The sequence below is a fragment of the Nycticebus coucang genome, chromosome 17, assembly GCF_027406575.1.
Source record: "Nycticebus coucang isolate mNycCou1 chromosome 17, mNycCou1.pri, whole genome shotgun sequence".
Lineage (NCBI taxonomy): Eukaryota > Metazoa > Chordata > Mammalia > Primates > Lorisidae > Nycticebus > Nycticebus coucang.
This window is the reverse complement of record NC_069796.1, coordinates 73,426,680-73,446,859: the sequence shown is the minus strand read 5'-3', so window position 1 is coordinate 73,446,859 and position 20,180 is coordinate 73,426,680. Positions and strand designations below refer to the sequence as shown.

The 20,180-nt window shown below is 47.1% G+C and overlaps 1 protein-coding gene across 1 annotated transcript in view; it reads right to left on the bottom strand.

The window, feature by feature from the left end:
- DOCK2 (dedicator of cytokinesis 2) overlaps positions 1–16,185 on the bottom strand; it is a 466,833-nt gene extending 450,648 nt beyond the window's left edge. Inside the window, exons 1-2 of the mRNA XM_053566743.1 lie at positions 16,069–16,185; positions 1,704–1,787 (exon numbers count right to left, since the gene is read on the bottom strand). Coding sequence (XP_053422718.1) covers positions 1,704–1,787; positions 16,069–16,111 — 127 coding nt within the window. The 5' untranslated portion in view covers positions 16,112–16,185. The remainder of the gene's footprint in view (positions 1–1,703; positions 1,788–16,068) is intronic.
- Positions 16,186–20,180: the final 3,995 nt, after the last annotated feature.

Here is a 20,180-nt window from a genome sequence, read left to right as displayed (position 1 = left end):
TTTGAAGACCTTGCAGACAAGCCTTACACATTTGAGAACTATGATGAAGCCTCCTTTGGGAGAGGTGTCTTAACAACTAAACCGGGTGGAGGTCTAGGAACCTAGGTGATGGAGACGCAGACTCCACACAAGCAGATCTGGTTATCTTCTCCATCCTGTGGGCCCAAGTGCTACAAATGGACTGGGGAAAACCGGGTGTACTCCCAGGACGGTGTGTCCCTCCATGAGCTGCTGCCCGCCGAGCTGACTAAAGCCCTAGAAACCAAATTGACCTTATCAAATGACCCAGCCTGGGACCTTTGCCGGCCCTGGACACTGAAAAGTGTATGGTAACCTGTGCCACAAGGACCCCCAAGTAAAAATAACATGAAAGCACAAAATAAATGTAAGGAAAGTGAACAAAGTTCTCAATTCCACCGTGGTGACTCCTTTAAAGGCATTTCAAAATATCAAATATCAAATTATTTCCCCCAGAATACCAGTTTTCTCTTTGCTAGTTTTGTTGTTGTTGTTGTGTATCTGTGTGTGTGCCTGTGTGTGCGCATGCTGTGTATGTCTTCGGTCTTCGTGTGTGTCCATATGTGTCTGTGTGTGTGTGTGTACATGTAAGCATTCCTGCACAAATCTGCAGAGGGAGCTAGGGGACTCCATGGCCTAGGAAGTTGCACAGCTAATTCAGTGCTGGAAATCATCCTACCTCTCCTGTGGGTTGCCATGAGGATTAAGTAAGACAATGTGTTATCAAGAACTTAGCACAGCGTCTGGCTTGTGGACAGAACCAGCCAAGTCTATTCTCATAGGTAACCTCCCTTCTCCTTTCCTTCCCCAAGAGAGGCCTTCTTCCCAGCTGCCTCCTGCCCATCCCTCACCCGCTTCTGATGGATGAGCTGATGGATGAGCTGGGGAGAAGGGGCAGCAGGCTGCTCAGCCCACTCCTCTCGTCCTTCTCCTTTGCTCCACCCAGCCACAGGGAGCCTTATGTGGTGCCCTCCCTAAAGTAGGTCTAGTGGATGGGGGGAACTGTGGTGTCCGGATGGGCCAGGGAGAGGTGGGAGAGCCTGCCTGATTGAGGATGACACATTAGCAAGCTTATACCCAAGCCATGTTCCCAATAACAAGTTTAAAAGTGACATGGGTGATATATTGATTTCCACTTGCCTGCCTTGTGAGTCCAGGGGCAATACCCTGCATGCACATTTGTGGGGAAAAAGAAAAGAGATTCCACTTTTTTGAGAGAAGGCTCCCAACTTGCTGAGGGGAGTGAGCTCCTGCCCCTTTGACCAGGCTCCTTTGTGCAGTCCACAGACCACCTACACGGCTGTGCACATCAGATCTCTCGGAGGTGAGGTGTGATGAATGGGACCCTTCCAAACCCTCATAAGGCTTATTTCCTTTACGATAGTATTAATACTAACAAAGAAGTGTATCTAGAAAAAGCCACAGGCACAAAGAGTCCCAGGGCAGTGACGGAAGGAGAGCATAGCACACATCAAATGACACAGTCAGGCTTTTAGGCAGCACAAGTTCTTAAAATGATAAAGCAACTGTGGCCAGTAAATTCTAATACCAGCATTAGCAAAACAAATCTGCATAGACTGCCACAGCTACAGGTTCAAAGAGAGGGCTGGAGGTGCCTAGAATGTACTGTGGACTTCCATCAGCCAAGGACCTGGCATCTGGGAGAGGGGGAGCCAGTGACTCACCTCCACAGGTCTCCTGTATTCGCACCATGTCGCCGATCTGTAGGGACAGCTGAGGGGTTCCACTGCCTTGGAAGTTGTATATGGCTATGGAATGGAAGAGAACGGCAGCCAGTCAGACATCGGTCACCCTGAATCTCTGTCCTTCCTGCTTGCCCTGCTGCAAGCCTAGCCCTGCAGCCCACATGGGCTAAACAAAACCAGTGCAGACACTACCGCCCACCACAGGGTCAATCCAAGCCAGTCTGCCTCCTAAGGGCCCCCACGTACTAACCAAACCTGCCTCCCCTCCACACAGGTCCTGCACTCCTGAGAAGGATGTCATTTCCTATGGATTGAACTCTTACTGTGCACCAGGCAGTTAAAATGGCAAATTGCATGCTAAGTGTCTTTTGCTACAATTATGGAGAAAAACTACACCGTAAGCACCTGTAGTGAAGTGCTGTGCTGGGCAGGAGAGGTGTGCTGGTGAGCAGGACAGCGGGAGGGCCGGGGGCCTCACAAGGCCCCTGTAGCCTGATGGGATCAGCTGACAGGCTCGCCTACAATGACTGGGTGGGTGGTCTGTCTGAGCAAGCACAGCTGAGCACACGAGGTGGTCCATGGGAGCCACACATGGGGGGTGCAGGAGGCTTCCTGGAGAAAGGGAAGCTGAGCTGGGCCATCCCCTCTTGCCCCTTTACTCAGCACTGTTGTGAAGATACACAGAGCCAAGCAAGGAGAAGGAGCTTCTGTAGGAGCCTGACCAGGAGGGAGGCCCTGGGGAGCTCAATCATGAGGGCCTTGGGCCCCTCTACTGCCCACATGACAGGCAGGAGCTACATTTCCAGACTCCTCCAGATCCATCCTAACAGGTGACAGCTGCTGCAAATGACTCACCTTCCCTCTGACCTGCCTCCCCATTTTTAAGTAGGCATGTAGTGATGCTCCGTTACCCATCCCCACCCATCTCTTACCAGTCCACAAGGTTGGGGCGGTGGGGCTAAGATGAGAATACTCCACTAAATGGTGGTGATTCCTCCTAAAGAGGAACAAATGTGGTCAAGCCTCAGTCTTCTGGAAGTAGGTTATCAGTGCTAACCTTAATAAGAACTAGAGTTTCAAACATGGTATGCCAGACATATTTGAGTTGACGGGCATTTGCTCATGTAATCCTCACAATACTCCCTCTAAGTGGGAAGTATTATTATTTCCAAATTTCAGACTTCTCGCCACAGAAAGACTAATTAGTCCAAAGTCACACAGTGCTGGGGCTAGTTGTGCTGGCCTCTGCTCTTAACCACTGTTCTACAAGTACATCTCTCCATAGTTATCTCCTATTAACTCTGAGGATGAGGACAGGAGTCTGAGCCCCTAGAGACCAGGTCCAAATGGACCGTGCTGCTCTACATCCAACCCTGTGCACACCCATGGGAAACCCAGAGTTACCACCCAGTGGAGATTGGTTTTCATTGCAGATACCACCTCCAGGCTCAAGCTGCCCCCCTCCCTCTTCCTCCTCCCATTATCTCCTTTCCTCTCTCTTCCCTCCTTCCTCTTCTCCTCACCCCTACCCCCCCAACATATGTCTGCTTCTGCTTATCAAAGAGAGCAGAGAGGTTCAGAAGGAACCCTGGGTCTTCCATTTATTGCTGAAGGATCTTGGGCAAGTGATTTCACCTTGCTGGATCTCACTTACTTACAACAGAAAAGTTAACAGCACCCAGCTCACAGGGTTATTAGGATGTCTAAAAGGAATTGAACAGAGTGTGTCTTCCCGTAGCCCCACCCGGGCCAGCCCCATAACCCTAACCTCCCTTTGTGGGCATTTGGAGGGATGGAAAGTCCCCATTCTGAGAGATGATGAAGCTTGCAAGTTAAGAGTCAGTGTTTCTGGAGTCAGACTGATGAGTCTATCAAGGCCAACCCTGTCCTTCACTGGCTCTGGCGTCAAGTCCAGGGCTGCCGTGTGCAATTGCCCAGGCTGTGCCCTGCACAAGGTCACACAGCAAGAGAGCAGTGAAGGTTGGCACCAAACTTGTGATCTGCTCAACAAGGCCTCCACCCTGCCCCGGTGCTGTGTCCACCAGAGGAGGGGTGTTTTTCTGTAATCCACACAAAGGCACCAAAGGGGCAGCCTGCCGGAACAAGCAACTTCATCCCTCTGAGTCTCAATTTCTCCAGTTGTAGAAAACAAGAGATAACAGTCCCTACCTCATAGGACTCCTAGGACGCTCAACTGAGACTAAGGCCTATAAAAGGCTGATTGCATACGTGGCCATAGTACGTGCTCAATAAATGGCCGTCACCTTTCTTTTTATTAGCATTACTTCTCCTGAACAATCCGTTGGAGTTTTACGTCACCTTTAAATGTGTTTCCTTGCCGATTGCAACCAATAGCCCTGTTGGCCAACACTGCATAAAATTAGTCCTTTGCCCAAAAGCAAACCTAGAGAAGCCCTCAGGGGCGCGGCTGAGGCTTCTCTCCTCCTGCACACATACGAACTGTTCCTTCATTCTGGTCACACTTGGCCTGATTTCAAGCCACTCTCCCCACACAGACTGCTGTCATTTGGACACGCTCCAGTGTGCTGGTGTCCTCAGGTGGCAGACTCTGTGCCCTGTCCTCCAGCCCCAGAGGTCTGCCTGGGGACTTGGCCATGGAGCTGAAAGGGCTGTGGAGGAGACAGAAGGAGACCGCCCACAGGATGTGCTAGTTTCTGGGGCTCTAGCAGGTGAGGTGTGTCATCAGATACTCGCAGGAGGACTGTGCAGGGTTCCCTGCCTGTCTCTCCTGGCTGTCCTCAGGAATCTCTGCCCTCACCCAGCAACATCAGGTGGGAAGGTGCCAATTGGTCAGCTGCTTAAGACATCTTGGACAGATCTTGAAACTGAGTATTCAATGTGAAAGTCTGTGTTCAATGCCAGGACTCGCTCACTGATGATGAAAATGAAAGTAACTGACTTGGCCATTTGATTTATAAACCTATTTCTGCCTTCAAACAAGGCCCTCTTAAGGCTCCATTTGAAGCAAAGCAGACCTTACTGACAAAGGAAGTGGCTTTGCATTTGAATACCCAATTCTGTGAAGTTTTCTAGATGACTAACAGGAAACTTTGAGCCAGAATGCCACTCTGTGGAGTTTGATTGCTTATCTCTGACCCTCAGTTTGTTTCTGACCAGCGTGAGATGGGTCTAACCAAGCTCAACTTTTGAGGGAGGAATAGAAATGGCAGAAAAACAAGAGGAAGAAATCATAGCCTGCCCCCCCCTGGCTATGGTCTGCCCACAGAAGATAGACCGGGGGGAAGCCTGCCCACAGCCCCTCCAGCTCTCAGCTCTTCCCACAAATACCCATTCCAGCTTCCCCATTGTGCAAGGGCTCCATGCCCTACAGCAGAGGTTCTCAATCTGTGGGTCATGACCCACAGGAATCATATTAAGGGCCGTGGGATTAGGAAGATTGAGAACCACGGCCCTAGAGAATACTGACACACTCCCTGTGGAAGATCTGACCTCCCCCATGTCAAAAAACTGTATCCAAGAACCAAAACAGCAGCTTCTTTACTGACAAGCCCACCCAGACCAAAGTATTTGCCACCAAGTATGAAAAGGATGTTCCCAAATACCAGAGCCATCTGGGGTCATTGACTCTAACACAGACTCTTACATTGGAAATCCCAGGTTGGCAAGCCACTGGAACAGCTATTTTAAGGCAGATGGTACCTCTAACAACCCTGGAAATTGAATTCACTGATTAGCTACCAATCCTACCTAAATATATTGAAGTATTCTGCTCACTGGGAGTCCAAATCAAGAGAAATAAAGTAAAAGTAAACATCATTGTTATGGCAGTGTAGCTGGGGGTGGGGGGCGGGAAGGGTCACTGTGCTTTGCACAATTTTAAGAGATAAGGAGAATGTTTCTCTTCTATTTATAGATGAGGAAACTGAGGATGGGGAGGGTAAACAACTTATTCAGCTAGTAAGACAGACAAATACACAGATGGATAGACAGACAAATAGATCCAGAAGTCTAAATTCTAGCCACTGCACACACTGCTTCCCAAGAAAAAACAATACGCATTTACTGAGCATATATTATATGCTAAGCCCACATTCCATGGTTTTTCCAACAGATACTCATGAGAACGCCTACTGTCTTCCAGGTACTGTTGTGGGAACTGAGGGTATAGTGATAGACAAGGCAGATAAAATTCTAGCACTTTACTCATATCAGCCCTTTCAATCTTCACAGTAACCTTCCAAGGTACTATCCTTCATGCAACAGACAAAAACTCAAAGAGGGATTACGGAACCTGCCAATGGCCACACAGCTAGAAAATGGTAGAAAGTAGATTCAAATCCAGAGTAGAGTCCAAAGTCCCTGCTTCCCTGACCAGCCCATTGCTGATATCACGCTCTATTATACATACACTGGACTTACGTTCTGCCTGTTTTCCAGATTAGTGAGGTTAGAGCTGAGTCTGTCTTGTTGATCACTGAATTCCCAGTCACTGGCCCCCAGGTGAAATGCTTATTGAACTCAATACTTATGGAACGCCAAAGAAATACTTGTTGGATTGAAGGGATGTGGATGGACATGAAGGGCAGGAATGTCCCTTCTTCGGGATCTATTCTTTTTTTTTTTTATTAAATCATAGCTGTGTACATCAATATGATCATGGGGCACCATACACTTGTTTCATAGAATATTTGACACATTTTCATCTCATTGGTTGACATAGCCCTTCTGGCATTTTCTTTCTTGCATTTCTTGCAATTGCTTCAAGAGATGCTGACCCAGCACAGCTGCCAAGTATGACTGCAGCCATCAAGTGCCCTGTGACCCTTCCAGAAGGATTCACGCCTCATCGGGGCTCCTGCCATTTCCTGACATATTTTAAAAGAAAAGCTTCAGCCAACATCAAGTGTTAATAGAGCTTGGACAAGTGGCTGTATAAAAGGGACAAAAGCAATAATGGAGAAAGAGAATGTAATTGCCTGAAGCTCACTTCTCCAGTCTCCGAGCCAGATTTTCGAGAGTCTCCACTCCAGCGGGGAACAGAGCTAGCTGGCAGGTCCACCTTGGACTCAAGTGAAACATGCTCATTGAAATGCACAAGGATGTGCCTGAGGTCTCTGGACAGATGTTGACAGCCCCAGCACCAAGGCAACATCCTGACATTGCATCAGGAAGGGTGAATGCCAGTAGAAGCCTCTGGCAGCAACACTGATCTCAAAACCAGGTGCGAGTCAGCAGCCAGGGAGGCAGAAGCAGCACCGCCAGGGCCGAGACTCAGGAGGAGGAGAACAACTCTCCTCAGTCTGCTGAACGCTTCTCACGTGCCAGACACTATTCCCCGGGCTTTCCACACAGCCACCCAGTTAATCCTCACCATGATTCTTGGGGAGGGCATAATTAACATCATCTCTGTTTCCAGAGGACACAGGGATAGTATAAGATCAAGTGAACACCCCAGGTGACACTGCAAGGAAAGAGATGAGCCAGGATTCCACATAGGCAGGAGGGTTTTGAGCACACGCCCTCAACCATTGCAGCATGCTGCCTCTCACCAGTGGAGATGCATATAGCACCCTCACTCCGCCAGGTGCTTTAGAGCCCTATGGGATCATGATAAAAACCATATGGGATGCATATCATTGTACTCATTGTACTTGTTGACACGCCCAGCCAACAAGAAGAAAATTGAGGTTCCAATGAGTTCTCTAAAACAGTAATTCTCAACAGAGGGTGGATTTGCCCCACCCAACTGAGGGTGGATTTGCCCCATTTGTCAATATCTAAAGACATTTTTGCTTGTTCCAGCCTGAAGGGGAGGAAGAGGAGAATAGGTACTACCAATATCTAGAGGGTGGAGGCCAGGGATGCCCCTAAACACCCTGCAATATATAAGACTACCCCGTAACACAGAATTATCTGGTCCACGATGTCAGCAGTGCCAAGGTTAACAAATTCTGCCCTAAAATGGTATGCTGATTTGGTGTGCTCTCACCTCATGGGAGCAGTGTCAGGGTATAGGGCACTCCTCCTGGGGGAGGAGCACAACTACAACAAACTCAAACATGAACAATGGTTTATACACTTCTATTAATTTGAAATAAAAATCAAAAAAAATTAAAACTTCATGCTGGGACTTCACCCACCCCATCCAATACTCCTCTATGCACACACACACACACACACACACACACATCCTCACACACGCACACTCACACATACACCATAGAGTTGGAAGAGAGGCTTTATGAGGAAATCAACCAAATCAGCCCTAAATGCAGACAGTGCCTAACACCCGGATGGGTCCTGCAGGTCAGAAGAGCTAGCTCCTGCTCTCCTGGAACTTCCGGGAAATTTAGTTGAAGAGAAAAAAACGAGCCCACAAGAAACAAGGAGCCATCTTAAAAAAAAAAAAAAAAAAAAAAAACAAGGCTAAACTGCAAGCCACAGCAGCTGTGGGCTCTCAGAGGGAAAAAGTGGCCCCATGAAGGAAGTGAGACTGGAGGGAGAAGGTGGGGCAAGGGGAAGAACTGGAGAGAGAGTCCCTGAGCAGGTGGGAGGGGTGAGGGCACGGAGGAGGGAGGTGAAGTCAGCTTGATGTACCAGGGATGGAAGGCAAGGCCATCTTAATGGAATCTCAGGGTGAGAACAGGCAGGCTTGGTACAGCGGCCAATTGCAGGGGTGCAGTGTCCAGAGAAGAGTTCAAGAGCATGCCATTGATTGCCATGGGGCCCTCACAGGACCTACCCTCCTGCAAGGGAAGGGGGCAGGGAAGGAAGATGAAGCCAAAATGGGGTGACTCAGTCCATCTGAAACTTACGCGGCCACCAGAACATGAAAAACCTGCAACCCCTATTATCTTCTACCCACTCCCCCTGCCCACACTCCCATCCATCCATCCATCCACCCACCCATCCAACCAGTCAACAACTATCCCTCCACCTATCCATCCACACTATCTACGTATCAACTATCAATTCACCGGTTCATTTATTCAACCAACAACTACTAGCTGAGCTCCTGCTCTGTGCTGGGGACTCTGTGCTGGAGAAGAGTCAGAGGCATGGTTCTGCCATCATGGAGTTTATATTCCATGGAAGACCCCAGATAATTCAACGTAAGGCTACAATAAAATATGATGCTAGGAACAGGCTGATTTTCAATGAGATCTTGAAGGCCTCTATGCCTCAATTTCCTCATCTGTGAAATGAAGATAAAAGTGCCAGGCTCTCAGGGTGTTTGCGAGAGTTAAACACAGTAACACAGGTGCTTGGTAAACAAAGAGTGGCATGTGACAGTGGAACAATGGTATTATTTTTGACAATGTTGATGACAACTTAGATTAAGGTTTTAACTAGGGAAGTCTTAATGCCGTTCCCATTCTTCCAACGGTTCATTCCCAAACCCTTGGAGTTGCCATTGACTCCTCTGTTTTTCTCACATCACCATCCAACCAATGAGGAAAATCCCATTTGCTCAACATACAACACATATTTCAGGAATCTACGCTCAACTTGCCATCTCCACTGCTACCTCCTGATGTGAGTCTGGATTTCTGCCATAACTTCCTTTAATTGCTCTTTATTAATCACCATAAATCTGCTAGAATAAATCCTTTTAAAACATAAGACAGATTGCTCTACAATTCTACTCTAAACCCTACCATGCCCCATTCACAGTAAAGCCAAAGTCCTTATAATATCTAAAAGGCACTGCTCAATATGACCATCTCTCAGAGAATCCATTTCCTACTACTCTGCCTCTTGCTCACTCTACTCCGGTCACACTCAGCTCCCATAGATCAGAAGAGGCTCCCTCCTCAGGACCTTGCATTGACTATTCATTCTACATGAGGCCAAGGAGGAGGGAAGGGGAGTCAGCTGGATGTACCAGGGATTGGTAAGTATTGAGTATCAACTCCCTTACTGCTGCCATCAATGAGGTAAGTAGCAAAATCCCACTTTCCCAGCAAATCCCCAGGGTTCAGCTGGCACTGGCTGCTCCTCTGCTGCAGCCTACATGCCAGTCAGGGTGTCTCTAGGCCTGGCGTTGCCACCAACTAATGCAACACAACAAGCTCTACTGATCACCTGCTCTGTTCAGACCTTTCGCATTCACGGAAGTCCCATTGTCCACCTATGTCTACTCCCACCAGCCTAGTTTGGCCTGTGGCTCGAGGGGCCACATGTGATTAGAAGAACTCTGAGGACCCTCGAGCAATGACTGGAGAGGTTTCTGGAAAGCGCCCACATTGTTACTCATACCCCTTCAGGGCCAAGTTTCTGCCACTGTGATTTCACCCTGCCCCAGACACTGACCTGGTCGGGGCAGGGTGAAAAGGGATGGCGTTTTCCAAGGAGAACTAAAAACAGAGTAAGACTTAGGCAGCTCATAAAACCAGCCTGACTGCTTTTCAATTCACACCAATTAAAGGAATTGGGAAAGAGGGAGAAAGTGCCCATTAAAGGGAATACTGGTGATGTCTCTACCCAGATTCCTCTGGAGTAGCACAGTGATAAGCATTATGGTCCCCATTTGCAGAACATATGCTGCAGAACAGTCTGCAGCACCCATGCGTAATCGGCTATTAAATTAAAGGCCTGTAAGCTTTAAAAAAAAAAACCAACAAATCCAAAGGTCCAAGAATTAGCAGAACATTATGGAGACTATAAGACATTATGAGACATTTCCTGTCTCAAAACACAGCAGCAGTATAAGGATGCTGATCTCAGGAGGAAGTAGAGCTTAGAAAACACAATCTGTCATCAAGGCTTATTCAAACACAAACATTATGGTTAGGGGCAAGATGTCCCCCAACTAATGAGGCTCCCATATACCCAGAGATTAGGACAATCTCCTTTACTCAAGCAGCCACACACCCCCCCCCACCCCCCCGTGCACTCCTAAACAACTCCAAGTAGCTGAAGCATCAGAGAGGAGGCGGCTCTGGCACCTAGGAATAGGTGGTAGGAAGGAATTAGGTTTCAGGTTTCTAATCCATGTGTTTTTGTTGCACCAGACTGATTTTGGGGGACCAGTCCAAAGATACTGTCAGCCTTTGCAGCAAAGATACACATATTAAGGTCCCTTCAAGAATTTGCTTGGGGATTCTTTTCCTATCACTCCTCAGAGGCCCGCTCAGATCATCTATTGTAAGACCCCTCCCTTCAATATTCTCATTCATGGAACAGTGCTTCTGCATTACAATAGCACGTATCACAGTGTGGTTAGAGGTTTACTCATTTGTCCACCAAGTTATTTTTCATCTTCCCTACTAGACTGTAAGCCCCAGAAGAGTAGAGACTGTGTTGGCCTAATCCAGTAATCTCAGGGTGGGGGACAGTGCCTGGCAATGGACAACACAAGGATTTAAGAAATAAGTGAAAAATGAATGAATGAACAAATAAAAGTAGAACGATGCTTTCTATCCTCTCTTCCTAACTGTTGCCTCTGGCAACAAGAGCAGTAGAATGGGTCCCTTTGTAGCAGCATTCTTCCCTGGTGTGTGAGGGACGAAGGTTCAGCCCAAGCCTCCAATTCAAGGATTCGTCCCCACTCATACCTCCTGCTAGATGAGTAACAAGCCATGTGACCCAACTCCATAGATACAGTGGATTGGACCAGAGTGGGGCCCATTCTTAGCCAGTAGCAGCCTCTGACTTGGGTCATCTTTCTTAAAAAGATAAATCCATTCACCACTCCAAATCTTCTCTGGGACCTTGAGCAAATAAAGCCAGAGAAAATTCAGTGGATGCTTGAACTGTGAGAACACTCAGAGAGGGGTGGGTGGCATGCTGAAGCCATCGTTACGGTATTAGTGAATATAGAAGTTAAGAAGGAGCGATGGGATCAGAGGGAGTTGGTGAGAAGAGAAAGGAGGGCGGAGCCAACGTGCTCAGAGAAGCTGAGAAGCCCTGACAGGAGGAGGCAGAGGTGTCCAGGGCTACATCAGTTCCTGCTCTCACAGAAGCCTGGTTGCTCCTGTTCCAAGATTTCCATGTGATTCCTCTGCCTCTTAAAACACACCACTTCCCCCTGCCCTCACATATGCACACACCACACACATTTCAACTGAACTAGAGTGGGTTTTGTTCCTTGAAATAAGAGTTCACACTGCAAAGGACCCCAGCATACCTTGCCCACTCCAGATCTGTCAATCTCTGCATGGACCAGCTCTATCCAGAGTCCAATACCCACATCCCTGGACCAGGGAGTGATTGTGGATTCATCCATACTCCCCAGCCAAGATGTGGAAAAGATCCCTTCTCTGCCTTTGCAGAGTCTATTATGGTTTGAACTGTGCCTTCCTCCAATCCCTTACAAAAGGAGAGATGTTAGAATCCTAATTCCCAGGACCTCAGAATGTAACCTTACTTGGAGATACGATTTACAGAAGTAATAAGTTAAACTGAGGCATTAGGGTGAGCCCTAATCCAACAGGACTGATCATCCTTTTTAAAAGGGGAAATGTGAAGACAGACATTCCCACAGTGAGAGCACCGTATGAAGATGGAGGCAGAGACAAGGGTGATATTTCTACAAGCCAGAGATTGCCAGCAAGAACAGATTCTTCTTCACAGCCTTCAGAAGGAACCAACAAATACTCCCCCAACACCACGCACAGGTGCAAAATCATACTGGAGGCAAGCTGCATACAGAACACCTGAGCTGTAGGGGGATCAAAATATGCCACTTTGGTTATAAGGGTTATTTTGAGCTGGAGATAAATAAGAATCAACAGATGCAGAAAGAAAACTTCGTAGATCTTCTTTCATCTGACTAAAAACAGACTCTTAAGAAATAAGGTCTGCCATAAATCTCCTTTCCTAGGTAAATTTTGTGGTCACAAAGAAGACAAAAAATGGGCTCCAAGATGGACCTGCACAAATAGCCCTTAGCTTCCATGAGTTTCCCCCATATATTTACCTTCCCACAGTGTGCGGCCCCCGGAAGCCTAAAATCCTTTCCTTTGTCGGATCTCTTACCCTTTATTGTTCCTCTGCTAAGATGCTGAAGGAGCCCAGTTTAAATCAACCCTTTGAGTTACTCATCTCTGTGTCCTCCACGTGAAACTTGATGAACATGCTAAGAAAGGTCTGTTTGTTTTCTCTTGTTCATCTGCCTTTTGTTAGTCTGATTTGCAGGGCCCCAGCCAGAGCACCTAAGAAGGGTGGGGAAAGAAATTTGTTCTTCCCTTACAAGCATAACTGAATCCCACACAAATCCACCTGGCAGGCCCAGCTTCGGGGTAAATAAACCTATCTCAAGACTCCCATCCTATTTCCAGTCCCCAAATATCATGTCAGATACCACAAATTATGTGTAATGGACTTGTGTTCCCCTCCCCCAAAACTCACATGTCGAGGTCCCAGCCCCCAGTACCTTGGAATGTAATCACAGTTGGAGATAAGTGGAGATTAAAAGGAGAATAAAAGGAGACCATTAGGGTGGAGTCCTAATCTAATCGGACTGGTGTCCTTATAAGAAAAGGAAGAGACACCAAGGGCGTGCCTGCACAGAGGGGCAGCCATTTCAAGAGGCAGCATGACATCCCTCTGTAAACCAAGGAAAAATATCACCAGACAAACAAACCCTGCTGGCACTTTTGATCTTGGACTTCTACCCTCTAGAACTATGAGGAAATAATTTCTGTTGTTTAAACCCCTCAGACTGCAGTATTTTGTTAAGGCAGCCTTGGGAAACAAATACATCTTCCCCAATATCCTTCCTCCCCTCCTACCTCGGGAATAGAATTTCTCATTTTTAGCTTGGTCCATGGCTGCCTACATTTCCTAGCTTCCCTTGCAGCTATGTTCAGTCACGTGATTATGTTTTAGCCCTAGATATAAGAAGAAATGTCAAGCGTGGCTTCAGGTAAGTATCCTGATAGAGAAAGCCTCAACCTTCCTGTTCCCGGCATCCTTCTTATTAGCTGGCAGGTGGACGTGATGGCTGAAGCTTAAGCAGCTGATGTGGTGCAGGAAGTAAGAAGCCACATGCCAGGGAAGCAGCAGAAGACACAGAATGAGTTACTCTGCCACTCTTCACAGAGCACTTCTGGGCTTTCTACGTGAGAGAGCAATAAACTTGCAGCTTAGTTAAGCCACTCCTTTGAATGGCTTTTGTCACACTTACTAACTGCTACTGTTAGTTCCTCCTCCTTTCTGCCTCCTCCCCCCCTTGCAGAAGAAAGCTCTCTTCACTGACAAAAGCATCGGGCAGAGAGGATTAAACTAGTAAACTAGTAAAGGCCATGCTGTTTATAAGTGGCCTCAGGCGGATTAACTGACCAGGTGGTCAGTCAGTACCCCACTAAAATTGTTACCCACTTCTCTTCTACTCTAAGTCTAATCCTTGTCCCTCTAATTAACTGCATGAATTTTATTTTTTCTTTGAGACCGAGTCTCACTTTATCACCCTCGGTAGAGTGCCTTGGTGTCACAGCTCACAGCAACCTCCAACTCCTGGGCTTAGGCAACTCTCTCGCCTCAGCCTCCCGAGTAGCTTGGACTACAGGCACCTGCCATAACACCTGCCTGTTTTTTTTTGGTCGCAGATTGGCCGGGGCCGGGTTCAAACCTGCCATCCTAGGTATATGGGGCCAGTGCCCTCCCACTGAGCCACAGGCACTGCCAAATTGCATGAACTTTTTAAGGTGACATTCCTCAAAACCTCTAGTGCTCACAGAAGAGAAACCAAAGTTACTAGTTTGGCACTCAAAGCCTTTCACAATCTGGCCATAATCTACCTCTTCAGTGTTCTCTTTTTCACTACAAACAATACTAAAACTAAAATGGACTATGTCTTGTTTGACCCACATGCACTGTGCATTCTCGCATTCTGCTGTTCCCGTGATATTTCCTTTCTGGATGCCTCCCTGGTGCAATGCAAAGGGCCTAGGGTCTGGGGACAATTGAATTTAAGGCCCAGCTCCATTATTTCCAAGTGATGTGAACTCTGAGGCTTGCTTTATTCATCTGCAAATGGGAATAATAATCCACTGCCTCACATGGATATTCTGAAGTCAGACAAAGATATTACATGAGAACGGGTCTTACAAACCATAAAATACTACAATCTTATAAGGCATGGCTGCACTGAACTTGGCATTAGGGTTCATTACTCATATCTCTCTTGGTTCTACATATCTCTTGACCTTAGCCACTAATTCTCATTGAGCCAGCACACTGCTAAGCATCTTACACACATTATCCCTTTCAATTCTCAGGTCAATCTCATGAGACCTGTATTTTTGTTACATTGACACTTCATAGATGAGGAAACAGGCCCAGATTTGAGCTCAGTTCCGACTTTAGAGTCTAGGCTTCTAACCTTATGCATAACACCTTAAGAGCACAGGCTGTAGCCCCTCATCACTCTGTAACCTCTCCTCAAGGATATGAATTTACTATCTCTCGGGATGGGGACCCATCATATTAAAACGCCCACAGGGCCTAGTGCCCTAAGTGAATAGATCAACAGTGTTTTCTCCAGGGCAGTGATTCTCAAACTGTGGATTGGGGGCTGTCCCTCATCTAATCACTCCAGGCCTTTGGGTCATCTAATGCCTCACCTGCTAACTCTTCATCTCTGGGGTGGTGTCTGATATCTGCTCATGTGGCAAGCTCCAGAGTGATTTTTAAATTGACACTTAAGTTTGAAAACCACAGTGAGTCTATGGGGATTGCACCACTGATGCCACTTGTAGAGACGGCACCTGCTGCCTCCCTTCCCCCAGCCACCACTTCCGCTGAGCGGGAGGCAGAGGCCTCTGGGAGTTTAGATGGCTGAAGCCGATAAGACTAGCTTGTTGGTTGGTTATTCCCCCGATCACCTGGCTGGAGGCTCTCTGAGGCTGAGCCAAGGATTCCACCCTTGATCCCCAAGTCCCAAACTCACTGACACCGCCCTCTGGATGCTCTGCCAAACCAGGGGTCATCTGACCCAGGAGGAACAGGCAAGGGGAGCAGGCAGATGGGTGTCCCTTGGAGAGGGGTGCAGGGAGGCCCGAGGGCGGGCCAACGCTGAGCCAGAGGGCAGAGTGCGACACCCTCCAGGAGGCCAAATCAACGTGGGGGCAATAGAAGCCACCCGGAACCCCGACCCCATCCCGGTGACTCCATCTCGGAGGTGCTTAAGATTTGCAAGAAGGGGCGGCCGCGGCAGGCGGGCGGGCGACGGCCGGACTGGCGCGCCCTCCTTCCCATTGCGGCTGCCTCCCCATCCCGCCGGGCTGGAGCGGCTGCTGCGCCCTGGCACCCTCGGCGCGCCCTGCCCGCGCCCGCGCCGCCAGGTCCAGCAGCATCTTCTGCGTGCGCCTCTCCTGCCACCTGTCCTCCCGGCTGCGGACCCAGCGCCCGCACCTACCCACACCGTGCCGCTCCTTGTCAGTCTTGCGCCAGGGGGCCATGGCTGGGCTGCGGGCCTCGCGTCCTTTCGTGGGGAAGCCGGCAGGGGCTGGCGAGGCACTCTGCCGGGCCCCACTTCCTTCCTCTTTTCTAACTCTCTCAGGGCCCGCCCTCCCCGGGGCTCCCCGCGCCGTCCTCCTTTGCAGTGTACCCCTCCCGGTTGGGCTGGGGCACACTGCAAAGCCAGGGGCTAGAAGACCCCCTTCCCAAACCTCAGAGACTACCGCCAACTGGTCTCCTCCCCCGGGAGTGGGCAGAGAACAGACAGTTACCCAGATGATCGCAACGATAAAGTGCGGAGTTTCCCTGACCCCTGAGCCTGGGGACGGTACGGACCACCCTCCCCACCGCCCCTTAGCGAGAACTTTTTTGTCAGATCTGCGCTCAAACACAGACCACCCAGGACAAATTTCTTCATTTTTCTAAGCTTCAGTTTTCTCAACTGCAAAACGGCACACTGGTATCTGCTGTATGTGATTATTGTGAGGGTCAGAGAAGACAAGAGACACAGCGGGTGACGCTAAGAGTTAAATAGGTACCTTGGAGGGAAGTCGTTTTGTACTTTTATCCTGTTGGCGCCACAGACTCATCGGAAAATCTGATGAAAGCTCCAGAAATTCTCTCAGAATACATAAGCACGCTATTTGCCACCAATACCAGGAGGTCAAGGGGCTCTAACAACCGGCAGCGGTGGGCCCTGAGAAAGTGTCTTAGAGTTGGGCTAAGGGAGACATTTCCCCACAAAATTTCATTTTTGCTATTGAGACAGATTCTATCCAGCAACAAAAATGTCTGTTTCATCCAGAGCGATAAGGCTGAATTTGAGTCTTCCTGAAATTTCTTTCTTTATTCATAACTCTCACTACCCCTTTCTGCCTTACCCTAGAGAGTCATTAAGATAGATTAGGCAATATCACAGCTGACAGGCAGAAACAAAAAATATATCAATTTTGCCTTCCCTGAAGTTATTTTCTTTCCAGTTTTCTAGCAGCATAGATTGAGTGGTGCATCTTACGGAGAGCAGTTGTATTAGGCTTCCACTAGAGGACCAGAACCAGTAGCTGTAGTGTATGTACGTGTATAAAGAGATTTACTGGTCAGCCTCAGGGGCTCACACCTGTGATCCCAACACCTTTGAGAGGCTGAGGTAGGAAAATAGCTTGAGCTCGGGAGTTCAAGACCAGCCTGGCAACATAGTGAGACTTCCATATTTAAGAGAGAGAGAGAGAGAAAGAGAGAATGAATGATTATTGCAAGGAATTGTCTTATGTGAATGGCTACACAAGACTGAAATCTGTAGGCCAGGCTGTGAGGAAAGGCAGGGTGGGAATGCTCAGGCAAGAGCGGTCCACAGGCAAAATTTCTCCTTTTTCAAGGAATCTCAGTTTTACTGTTAAAGTATGTCAACTGATTGGATGAGACTCTTCCAATTATTGAAGATAATTTCCTTTACTTAAAAGCAACCATGGTAGATAAAAATCATATCTACAAAGTACTTCACAGCAACATCTAGAATGGTGTTTAACTGAATAACGAAACTATAGGCTTGCCAAAGTATATCAAAACTGACTATCCCACCAGTATTACAAATTGGGATTATACATCAAAAGTTGGCAAACAGTTTTCTGTTAAGGCCTAGGTAGTAAATATTTTAGTCTTTGTAGGTCAAGAAGCAAATTCAAAGATTATTATGCAGGTACGTATACAATAATACTTATTGTAGATACTTATACAAAATACAGCAATTATCCAAATTTTTGATTGACAAAATTAAAAATGTGATATGAGTAATTGAGTATATTCTTTTGTAACACAGGTTTAGCAATGAGAAAAACATATCTTGGGGACAAGATAATATTTTACTTCATTTGAGTTCAGAATTAGTGTTCCTGGACCCGGCCGCTGGGGGGAGGGGCGGCGCGGGCCCCAGCGCCTCGGTCTCCGCGGGCGGGGTTGGCCCGGGCGCCGGGCGTGGAACTGACGGCCTGGGTCGCTAAGGGCGGCGGCAGCAGCAGCTAGCGCCTCCTTTTTCTCTTCAGGCGCTCGGGGCTTGCGCCCCTTTGTGGGGCGGGGTCCCCGTGGCCCTGGAGGGAGTTGAGGGAGCGGGGGCGGCGGGGGCGGGGCGTGACGTAGCCTGGACCCGGCGGAGCGAGTTCGTTTCCGCCGCTGCGGGGGTCCTCGCGGGCGCCTCCCGGCTCCGGGGTCTTCGCGGACCGCGGACGGATCCCGGCAGGGCTGAGGTTGGACGGGCTCTTTCTGCCGGATTCGCTTTTGGGTTCCGGGTTAGTGTATTAAAAAAAAAAGAAATCGATACCAGCAAAAAAAAAAAAAAAAAAAAATTAGTGTTCCTATTATCAAAATTGATTGCAAGTATTCATTGCCTCATGCTGATATGACAGGATATTTAGCTTCTCTTTCTGACAAAAGTTTACAGAATGAAGTCCAGAAGAGCTAATTAAATTCACCTTTGATACTACTGGTTTAATATCATAGATTGAAATATTTTCCACAAAGTACCTTATGATGAATATTACAATAAATGATCATAGACTTTGAACACCTTATATTTCACAAGCTTTCTAAATTTGTCTCACAAGCCTTTTTCTGCTCCACAGATATTTTTTAACACAAACAGTTTTAATACATCTCAGCAGATTCCACTTCAGGTCATACTGAATTAGTTTCCCTCATTTTCCTTGAAAATAATCTTTCCTATAGTTTTTTTGTAGAGGCTCCACAAATAAAAAACAACTGAGCTATATCAGTAACATTTGTCAATTTCTCAAAAACCAAGGAAAACCACTAGAACTCACTTCTAAATTAAATATCAATGTTGCTCTCAATGTCCTCAACTCTTGAAGCATCCACTGTCACCAAAAGGCTACTAGTCTTAAACTAGCTTATTTTCAGTGGACATATTTCATCTTCTGCTATAATCAAGCATGATTTAATTCACTCACTAGCAGTAAATATATTTCTTTGCTTGGCTAGCATATGAACCCCTTGGAAACTCATTTAATTATAATCTCATTTTCATTTGTATTTTTATAAAGAAATTGTACTATGATGACATATTCTATTTAAAATTTTCCAATTGTTTTGGCTATTGGTTTCCTATGACTAGGAAATATTGTGACAATTACTGAATCTGTTATATTGTATTCTTTTATCACAGTTGTAGTGTAACTTCATAATAAGCACAATACTTTCCCATCTGTCTCGGTCAGTTTTATGTTGTTTTAATAGAATACCACCAACTGGGTAATTTGTGATGAACAGAAATTTATATTTGGCTCACCATTCTGGAGGCTCAGAAGTCCAGTCTGAGGGTGCTGGCATCTGGTGAGGGCCTTCTTACTGTGTCATCACATGGCAGAAGACAAAGGCAAGATCAAGAGAGCGAGAGGGGGTGAAATAACTTTTAACAAATTCTACGCCCTCTATAACGAATCCACTCCTGCAATAATGACATTAGTCCATTTGCTTAGAGCCCTCACAGCCTAATCACCTCTTCTGTGGTCTCACCTCCCAACATTATTGAATCAGGAATCAAATTTCCAACATATAATTAGGGGGGATCACATTCAAATCAGTATTAATTCAATAAAAAATTAATGCACACTCCACTGTGCCTTAAAAGCATGGTATTTGGTGCCCACTCTTGTCTCATTCTTTTTTTCTTTTTTTTGACATGATGGCTATAGCACTGATAATAAAAAAAAAAAAAGCCATGTTATTATACAGCAATATGCATGGCACTTGAAACTCTGTGTGGAGTTGTAGCCTTATCCTTGAGATTTGTAGGTCACTGAACTGTACCATATATATTCTTTGTTGTAAGGACTCAACTCTGCCACTATAGGCTGAAAGCAGCTACAGATGAAGCATAAATGAATGAGTGTGCCTGTGTTTCAATAAAATAGAATTTGCAGTTTATATGATTTTCACACATTATGAAATATTTATCTTCTTTTTACTTTTTTCAACATTTAAAACTATAAATACTGGGGCCAGGTATGGTGGGTCACACATGTAATCTTAACACTCCAAGAGGCTGAGGAAGGAAGATCA